Here is a 9,898-nt window from a genome sequence, read left to right on the forward strand (position 1 = left end):
TCTTGTAGACTACTATAATTTGCAGTTTGTCCCTAATTGTTGGAAATTCAAAATTAGAATTAGGAAGCCTGATTGGTATTTGTCTCTGATCAGTATTAGGCTTTTTAGTTTGTTTTTTTTTCTCTCCCTCTTACCCTGAAGGTAACTGCATATGCTCATGACCTCCCAATTGCTACTCAGATTTCTGTTAATTGTAAAAAAAAGGCCTTGATTTCTCTTGTTTATCTCTGGAGGTTTTTATATGCAAACAGCGAGAGTGCAGTTTTTCCCATGACTGTGTTAATGGCCTTATTTCTTGTTACAAGAATCTAATGCGATTTTTCTCACAGCCAACACCTCTCCTCGGCCGGTATCTGGTATGGAACGAGAAAGGAAAGTGAGTATGAGATTGCATCGTGGTGCCCCAGTCAATATCTCGTCGTCTGACTTAACAGGCCGACAAGATACCTCTCGCATGTCAACTTCGCAGGTAAAACAAATTGCTGTGTAATGGAAAAATGAGGTTGATGAGTTAATTTGCTGAAAGAACCAATCAATGTGATTTCGTATTGATTATTCACGTGATGTTTACTCATATAAATACTTGACATTTTAACTGAATTTTGTGATGGAGCTGTAGACTACTGTAAAGAAAGTGTCTTTTTTTTTTTTTACCTTACCAGCAATAAGCACGAAATACAATAGTATTAATTCATTGCTGCATGACATAATGCAAAGTCCTAGAGATACAGCATTTTTACCTACAGTTGCGGTGATTAGCTCCTTAGCTCATTAGTCTTCTCAAATCTATTATCAATGAGGAAGCGGAATAAGTTAGAGGCAGTTGTGAGTCACGTTTCAAGTTCGACAGAGCAGAGAATATTGGTGCAGAATAGACTAGAAATGGCGAAGAACAGAAAAGTGCAAAAGTGAAGGTACACTGTGGTGCAGTACGATAATTCAGAGCTGATAAAAAGCCACGTACGTGGATGATGGTTATGTCACAGAAGGCTCATTCGAGGAGGATGGCAGGAGGCTGAATGATATTCATACCTGTAGTCAACACTGAAATCATCTTTGCTGGTCACAGTGACTTAGCAAAGAGATTTTAGTAATGCTTTTGTTTAAGACTCACAAACAATGTTTAAATATATTTTTAACTCTTTATGTTATAGCTGAAACATTCTTTTTCCAGGGTATTGACACAGATTTGTCCTAAGTAGGGTGTGACCTGGCTTTGTACAGCTTACCTTCAGCCTTACCTACAGAACAGGAACTCGCCTATACTGTAGGCATGCTGCAATATTACTGGGAGAGCAGTCTGTTATGGGTACTGGTGCAGTCACCTGGAGGTTTTCCCATCACACCTCAATGCTGTGCTGGAATTCTAGCTGCATAATGTTTTCCATCGATTCATTTTCTTCCTCGTTGACAGAGCATCTTGAAAAAAAATTGAACTTGGTTCCTTTTGGCTGCGTCATTTAATTGGCAGAGTTAATTGTTTTGAGTAGTACATGTTCTTACTTAGAAAATCTTACTGCTAGATGGAGGCCAGGTGGGTATCTCTAATGAAGACTGAGATTGGAGAACTAGATTGGAGAAACGATTCTGCTGTAACAAAAGTGAAGTTGGATTTTTTGGGGTTAGTGTTCAGCTGAATTAATTGTTTCACCATGTAGCTGCACAAACGCTTGTGCTTGCACAAGGGGTGAATGGTTTTGGAGCAGTAATGACCGGTTGAGTGTAGGAGATGGGTGAGATTTTCTGTGTTGCCTTTGGTGGCAGTTTCTGCAGCCTTAAATTGTTCACTGCACTACAGTTCTTGCCACTGGAAACTCTCACATTGATATTTAGTGCAATATGTAGTGTGTGGATGGCAGAGAGTGGGTGCAGACATCAGGAAAAGCTTTTTTACTATGATGATGGGCAAGAACTGGAACAGGTTGCACTAAGAGGTTGTTGGGTCTCTGTCTTCTGAATTATTTGGAACCCAGTTGAACGTGGTCCTGTGCAGCCTGCTCCAGTTGACTGCACGTGGGATAGTGGGATTGGACGAGACGATCTCCAGGTATCCTGTCTGACCTCGACTGTTCTGTGAGGTGTTGATGCCAAGTTTCCCCTGAACTTTAATATAAAAATGGTTTCCTGGCAAAGTGTGTAGGTCCAGGGTTTGTCTCTGGCATTCTGGACACATCCCAGATGCTTTGTCTCTTTTACCAGTCAGATAAATAATTAATGGGAGCGGCAGAATTAAGTGCAGTGATGTTACTTAACTATGTTAGGTGAGAGTACATCTTAAAATTTTTTGCTATATTACTGACACGTAGTTCAGTGTGCACTTGATGCTTTTCTAAACATTGTACAGTATGAGTAATCCAGGTGAGTTTGCAGATATGTTTTGGTTCTGCCTAACTCTTAAAATGGGAATATTCTGAGATTGTGTAGGACTGTGAGAGTTTTTTGAGTAGTCTTTGGATATCCAGATACATAGTTTGTGGTGTGGGCAAACAGTACAGTCTGGCTTAATGGCACATTTCCATACACACTGTTTTGTCACTCTGTTCCAAGTATGGGATCACCCAGTTGACTTCTTTACAATCCCAGTGGCAGCCCACTCAGAGGAGATCCCCACTGGGCTGCCACTGGGATTGTAAAGAAGTCAACTGGGTGATCCCATACTTGGAACAGTGGGGATCTCCCCTGAGTTTGTTCAAATTAATCATTCGTGATCTGTTGTATTCATTTAGTTCTTCTCAAGGTGGCGAACCACTGCTGATCTCCCCTCACGGTGAGGGGAGTAACACTGAGTAACAGTGTGTCTCTGTAGTATAATGTCATCCGTACTGCTTCTTATGAGAGAACGATAAAAAACAGCAGCTGTTTCTCCGTGCTCGTTCCAGAGTGTGTGAGTTTGCTTTGTAAGCCTTAAGTAACTATGCTATCACTGTTCCTTTTTCAGGAAGTGCTTAGACCATGCTCCTGGTAGAAAGCAGCTTTTAAAGTTTACTATGCGAGATCTATAGATGTCATGTTAAGAATTACTTTTGTTAGAGTTGTTAATTATAACCTGATAAATTGGATTTTTTATTTTATTTGGATGCGTTGATTCAGTAAAGCTAGACATACAGATATTCTGTATAGAACCCAAGTTGTCTTGTGGAAGATAAGTCTCAGAGAAATGTGAATGCTCACAGGAAAATGGTAGTTGGTAAGGAGAGCAAAATAGGTATCACGTATATTCCCCGCCTACTGTCCGCATAGTGCCTAAATCATTCTTACTAGAAAGATTACCACTTTGTAATGCTGAGTAGCGAGTGTTTATTGGATTAACAACTAGCATGCATATGAATTGGTTCAGGAAATATGTTTCTGGTGAAATTATATAAATCCTGTGGCACATGTTGTTTTACGTGAAAGTGAACGCAGCAGCTGAAAGCCTGGAGGTCGTGAGATGTTGAATAGCGATAAACATTAGTGAGAGCTGGGCAGTCCTGTAAAGCCTATTCGAATAAAATGTATATTACTGCAGCACTCCAAAACCTTATGAGGATGAAGGAGCGGAGCCCTTTGTCCTGTATGTGGTATGCAGTGACTGAGGAGTCTTCAGATGTAAGGTTGAAAAGGTTGATGTCATAACGAAAGGGCGTAATTTCATCCTTGACTCTGTGTGTGATACGACAGTGAACAGAAAATGAGAGGTTATTTCATGTCATTAATGAGATGGATGCCGGAATATTATGCTCGGTTCGGTTCTCTGTATCTTAAGTTGTTGAAAAATTTTAAGTAACACAGAGCCATAAAAATTGAGTTTGGGAAAACACATTGTACAATGCAAGAGTTTGAAATCAGTCTGAAAGGTAAGAGATCATCTGGACTTAGTAGGTGTAGTATTTTAGAGACAATGATTTTAACAAAAACTGATATTTAGGTAGAAAATGTGTGAAAAACCTATTGCATAAAACCACTCACCTTCAAAGAAAACCAAAAAACTGGAAGTCTACATGAAAGCAATTAGCCACCGAAACAACTTTTAAAAAGTACATCATCTGGCCCTTTCCATCAAAAATGGATTCATTTCTAGGTGGTGTATTCAGATCTAGCAAGCCTCAGCTACATGTCTATGTACAACAAAGAGATGTGATCTGTGCAGAAAATCATTCCAGCTGTTCAAAGATCCTTCTGCTCTTAGGTCTACAAATGACTTATTCACTAAGTCTCTTTACATAGTCTTTAAATGTTAAGAAACATAGTAAATGAGGTAAATGAGTATTCCAGTAAGGGCTGCTTTGAATCAGTTCCGTTGGTCCACAATGCACAGATTACATCCTGAAAGCAGCGATCGTCTCAAGGGTGTAGTAGGGTTCATTTCCTTTCACAGACTGTTTGATCCGACTGTTTATGATATACAGTAAGTTGTTTTAATTTTTTTTTTCTGAATGTAGCATGTTCAACACCAAGCTGTGTGTAACTCCTACTGCTGATAGAGATATTCTCTCCATAGTTGGGAGAAAATATTGGCGTGCTGCACAAAGAAATATTTGATTAAGTCTCTTTGATGGGAGTAGGTTCTACAAGATTGTAACCAACACCAGCGTTGAGCAGCTGAGATGTTGTACCGTTTCCCGGGCTGAAAAGAAACATGCTTCCAATGCCTCTGCATTTGTCATCTCATGAGCAAATCTTTCTCCTTATATCCATCCTCACAGGCATCATACTCAGCATTGTTCTTCTGACCCTGGCAGCTTTCTTTGAGGAATAACAATTTGTTCCTTTTACGTATCTCTTAATATTGAAAGAAATGTCTTATAGAGGTATAAAGTCAGAGCTCCTCAAAAGACACATTTGCTACTGCAGTTTTAGGTTGGATGTGTGTTAGACATCTTTATATACTGGGGCAGTGGAACCGTTACAAATTGCTGTCTTTTCCCCTACCTCAGAATAGCATTCCTTTCGAACACCACGGCAAGTAGCTGCTCGTCTCCTTTCGTTGGAAGGCAGCACTGGGTGAGTGCTTCTCATTGGACACCAAAACTTTGTATGGGGTGGGGAAAAAAAAAATCTTTGGAAACATCCAACTTCGGTTCTTCTCCTCATGTTACAAAATAGCCGTGCCTGTGCCTTCTGGTCAGATGCTTGGTGGAGCATTGTTTTTTCTCTACCTTAAAACTAAATTTCCTTCCAAAAATGGCATTTTTGCTGCTGTTCCTCTTGGACTCTTAAGCAGAATTGAGCAAAATGGTAACTTTAATAGTGTCTAAAATTATTCAAGCATTGACGATAAAATAGCAAAGTGTAAATTTTAGCTGTGTGGGAATTACCTATCTTTCCAGGAATGTTCATGCAGCAGCGTGACATCCATTCAAAAACCACATCTGCTTCTGAATTGTAAAACCAAAATACTTGTGTGAAGATTCAATTTACTATATTACTCAAATGAGGCTCTATCTTGTCATTAATGGAATGTTCTACTACGGCCGTTTCCATTTTTCACTGTTTTATATTCTTCTCCATTCGTTATGAGCTGACATTTTAAAAATACTCAGATCTATTCAGATCTGTATTTTAAAAATGTTCACATAGCGATGAGAATATTTTGAACGTGAGCATCTCAGGTAGACAGACTTGGATTTGGGTATTTAGAACTTCTTTCCACTGTTGAGTGTAGTAGAAGTTTCTGCCTTTCTGTGCGCAGCTTTTGGCTTTTTAGTCTGTTCTGCTTTTGGCAACAACAGGTTTCATCAGGGAAGTAATAAGTTTCAGTTGGAATCTGAACCTTGATGGCTGAAGGATGCTTTCTCAAGTATTTCAGGAGCTTCTTTGCTTTGCTTCCTCATTAAAAAAAAGGCTGTTCCTTAATAAATTCTGTTGTATAACTCCGTCTGCCGCCTCACTTTCTCTATAAAGCCTCAGCTTGCGCTAATCCAGTATCTCTAGTTGGTGAAGAATCCTGCTGTTCCTCTTCTGTTTTCTCCTCCTGCTTTGTATGCTTGGCTGACTCTGCGCAACGTGCTTTGTAAACAGTTTTTAACATTAAAAAGATCCATCTGTGAATGTCGGCTTAACACTTTAAACAGTTTCAAGTTCAATTATCAGACTTTCATCATCAATTTAAAAAAAATAATTAAAGAGAAAAAAACAACCAAACAAAAAAAGGCAGACCTAAAGCTTTGCATTGGAAAGCTTGTGTGCAGGATACGTGCAGATTCTGATCTACAATGTGTCTACATTGCTTGGCCTCTACCGTATGCTTTGTTGTCTGTAGCTGTTCACAACTGAAATTAATACTGAATACGGATTAGACTACTTAAGACCTTTCTCACTTCTTAAATTGGAGTGATGTGTGGTTGTTTTGCACAGTGAAAGTATTCTTGAAAGAATGTTACTCTCTCAATGGAGTCGGTCAAGCTATGGAAGTGATACGTCCTTTGATACAGTGTCCCATGGAAAATGAAAAGCTGTTGAAAATAATTAATTTTTTTTACCCTCTTAGTGGGTGTTTTTTTCCACAAAATAATTATTCATTCAGGCTATTTGTATGCATTGGCAGCGTTTTTTTCATCTGGTTTGTTCTTCCGTGCATGTTTATGCTTTGCTTACTTCAAACCATCCCTTCTGTCTGGAAAGGTGAATTTTTCATGTTAATAATACAGGAGGAAAATGCAGGCAACTTCACCTAGCTACAGGTGGGTGTGAAACATTGTATAGCTCTTTGTATTTTAACCTGGTACACTTACCTTTGGCAACAAATTATTTACAAGTACATTGAGAGCCACTTTTATGTTAACTGGGAGGATGTGTGCTGATGTTGTCTTGTTTTTTGGCTTTGGTAGATTCCTGCTCGGGTAACTACCAGTGTTCTCCAGTCTGCTGTGCACCGATGAACATTATTTTGCCATGGAGGGCAGATAATGCATGGCTGATCTCCTATGTTACCAATGGCTTTACTAGCAAAAATACCCTAAACTAGAGCGGAAACATTACAATTGGAGTTCTCCATGTGACTTAAAAGGCCCTTGGAGGAACATGGACAGACTCCAGCAGCTGCCATTACAGGACGCTTTTGCCAGAAACCCAGTGACCTTAAGAGAACCCTGTGGTAACGGGGCTGGATAAGAAAGATGGTTTACAGAGTTGACCGCCTGTTATCGGATGGCCGTTTCCATTTTCCCTCCACAGGCGGTAGACTTTACCCCCTTTTTATTATTCTACTGTAACTATAAATCTTTTACTTGGTTTAAGAAAGTTTTTTGTATCATTTTGCTAAAATTATTGGCTTAATTCTCTGTAAAGAACTCTTGCTTTTGTCTGATTTACAAAATGTAGAATATAAACAAACCTAAACTAAAGACAATGACTTGAAATTTCTTGCTTAAAAACATCGATCTGGCAGGGAACGTGTAAATGAATCAAAACCATCTGACTTATTTTAAATGTTTACTTATTTGTATGGTCCCATTCTGATCGAGACGGTTTTCTCGTGACATTTTCAAAACTGTTAGAATTTTACTGTTTGCTGTCTTCATTCCCACTTCACTTTCCATGTAACACAAAGGAATTTTTAATGCTTGTTCTTTTTCATAAAAGATAACTAAATTCCCTGCAGGATATTGTAAGTATAGTCGAGGTGGTGATAATGGATTTCTCTTGTTGTAAAGAAAAAGTGAAAGGCTCTAGCATTTGATGGATTTAGAAATTGAAAGCTTGTCCTATCTCTCTGCTTCGTTTGGGTAAATGGATCGTTTCAAACATTGTTTTTATTGGTAAAATTTTGTTTCCTGCACTCTGAGGCGGGTGAGCTTGGAGGGTGTTGCAAGTGGAAAATACACGTTGCTACTGAATCTTTGCTGAATTTGCACATTTCGTTCAGCATCCACGTGTTTAAAGATTAGTAAATAAATTGATTTAGGACTTCTGTTTTGTGCCAAGACTCAGAAAAGTTAATTACTTAATTTTAAAAACATCCTCAAAACAACTTCTTCTTGCTGTGAAATCCTGAGAATTTTTGCAATTTGGGTGTGTGCCATATTTCATTTCTAACTGTATTCAACCTGAATGTCCCCTGAATCATTAGCTGGGAATGAATGAATCCACACGCTTAAGTTGTCCAATAAACTGTTGCAGATGTTGTTTGCACCTGCCGGTTATGGAATATGGGAGATGTTTCCTATAGTTTGTTACTGTAAACAGTCTCACAAAATGAAAGTAGGTATTCTGTCTTCACAGTACTTGTAACAGTATCAGAAGTACTGTGTATACCAAAATGACTGAAGTAATGGGAAGATCCGTGTTGGAAATGAAAGCGTACGCAGAGATTTTGTTTGAACAGTTAGGTATTTTGAGAAGTTCTTCTCTGCTTGAAAACAAATTTCTTTAAAGGCCTATTGGTCTTCAGATTTTTATGAAGAGTAATTTTTATTGTTTTGGTGGTTTTCCCTTCTCAGAAGTCGACCTATTAAGGATTAGTCTTTGGATGTTTTCAGATCATTGGCTACTTGCTTGTATGTACTCTGGATCTGACTGGGGAAACCTGTGTTTGGGGAACAGCATAGTGGAAAAGCTGAAGAGTTTTATCCGTGGATAAGTTTGCATAAGAGAATTATTTCCTCAGTTACTATAAAATTCAGTATTTTAGGCATGTGCGCTATTATTTGAACAGTTTTACACTTCACTGTGCTTTCCTTGTAAATATCTGTGGTTAATAATGTACTGTTAGAAGGACTTAAAAAGGCAGCCTCTTTATTCTCTCTGTATCTGGAACATTAGATTGCTGTACTATACTTAAAAGTTGACTGCAGATTTCTAGAACTGTACTCACTTGTGGGCAATTTTTGTCCTTCATAATAGTTAAATTCCATCATGCAGAAAATAATCTGTCTATATAAACCTGTGTATTGGAAACCATATCTCAGAGCGCTTCGTTTGTACTACCACTGTATTTGTGTACTTCAGCAATTGTGTAAATACAATCATAATAACTTCTGGTTAAGTTTGGTTTTACTTACTTCCAATGAATCCTTACTCTTGGTGCAACTCCTTTTTTTCTTTTTTCCTTTTTTTTGTTTCTGTTTTGATCTGGGTTTTTTGTTAAGGAGTGTCTTTAACTACAAAGAGCATTGTTGCAATCATGTGAAGACATTGTTGTGATACTAAAACTTTGAAGGATTTCTGTAGTCACGGTCAGAATGCAGCAGTCAGGATATGCTGAAGGAAAGAGAAGGCATTTGCTTCTTTGTTCACAATAAGCTTCTCTCTCTTTAAAGGTAAATGGTTTTGTTTGGATATTACTTTTTTGCAGAAGTAGTTTTTACAAACGCTTTCTCCTAACACATAACATTCGAAGTATGGGAAGAGAATTGCTATGGACACTTGATCAGATATGGGAGCTAAGATAAAGGCGAGGAAAATATTGAGCTCTACCCACAAGGCCACATATAATAAAAGGGCTGTCTTTTGCTCTGTGGTTCTCAAAAGTCTATTCGTAGTGTGAGGACAAATGCACCTTCAAGAATTGACTGTTTCTGATTAGCAGGCCTTTAAAAGCTGGAAGGATATTTAATTTATGCTTACACTTTTCATTTAGAACTGGCTGTGTGCTTTTATATGGAAAACACTACGCGTGCTGCTGTTTTACGTTTCTGGACGGTTACAGAGTCCCTGAATTCTTTATGGTACACATACTCTGAAAACAGTTGAAAATAAATGTCACACTTTAAGAGAGATATTAAATAAAAGCATTTAAGGGGCCCATATATTTCTCATTAATTTTATCAAAGTACTCAAAATGTTCCTTGGACAAAGGCATGTGGAACTCAGAGGCATATCATCTTTCATTCTCCACTGGGGAAAAATACCATAAGCACAGCTATTGTCTTCTTTTCCCCACGTTCCAAACGTCCGAGTGGCAGCTCCTCTATACAAA

The 9,898-nt window shown here is 38.4% G+C and overlaps 1 protein-coding gene across 6 annotated transcripts in view; it reads left to right on the forward strand.

Moving 5' to 3' along the window:
- CSNK1D (casein kinase 1 delta) overlaps positions 1 to 9,898 on the forward strand; it is a 27,344-nt gene extending 17,446 nt beyond the window's left edge. For 4 of the 6 annotated variants that reach the window (XM_062010460.1, XM_062010461.1, XM_062010463.1 and 1 more), the window contains 2 exons: positions 330 to 469; positions 6,810 to 9,898. In XM_062010460.1, coding sequence (XP_061866444.1) covers positions 330 to 469; positions 6,810 to 6,860 — 191 coding nt within the window. In that variant the 3' untranslated portion in view covers positions 6,861 to 9,898. Of the gene's footprint in view, positions 1 to 329; positions 470 to 4,916; positions 4,984 to 6,809 lie in introns of all 6 variants that reach the window. The other 2 variants (XM_062010458.1, XM_062010457.1) reach the window with 2 other exon arrangements.

Source organism: Colius striatus, chromosome 18, assembly GCF_028858725.1.
Source record: "Colius striatus isolate bColStr4 chromosome 18, bColStr4.1.hap1, whole genome shotgun sequence".
Classification (NCBI taxonomy): Eukaryota; Metazoa; Chordata; class Aves; order Coliiformes; family Coliidae; genus Colius; species Colius striatus.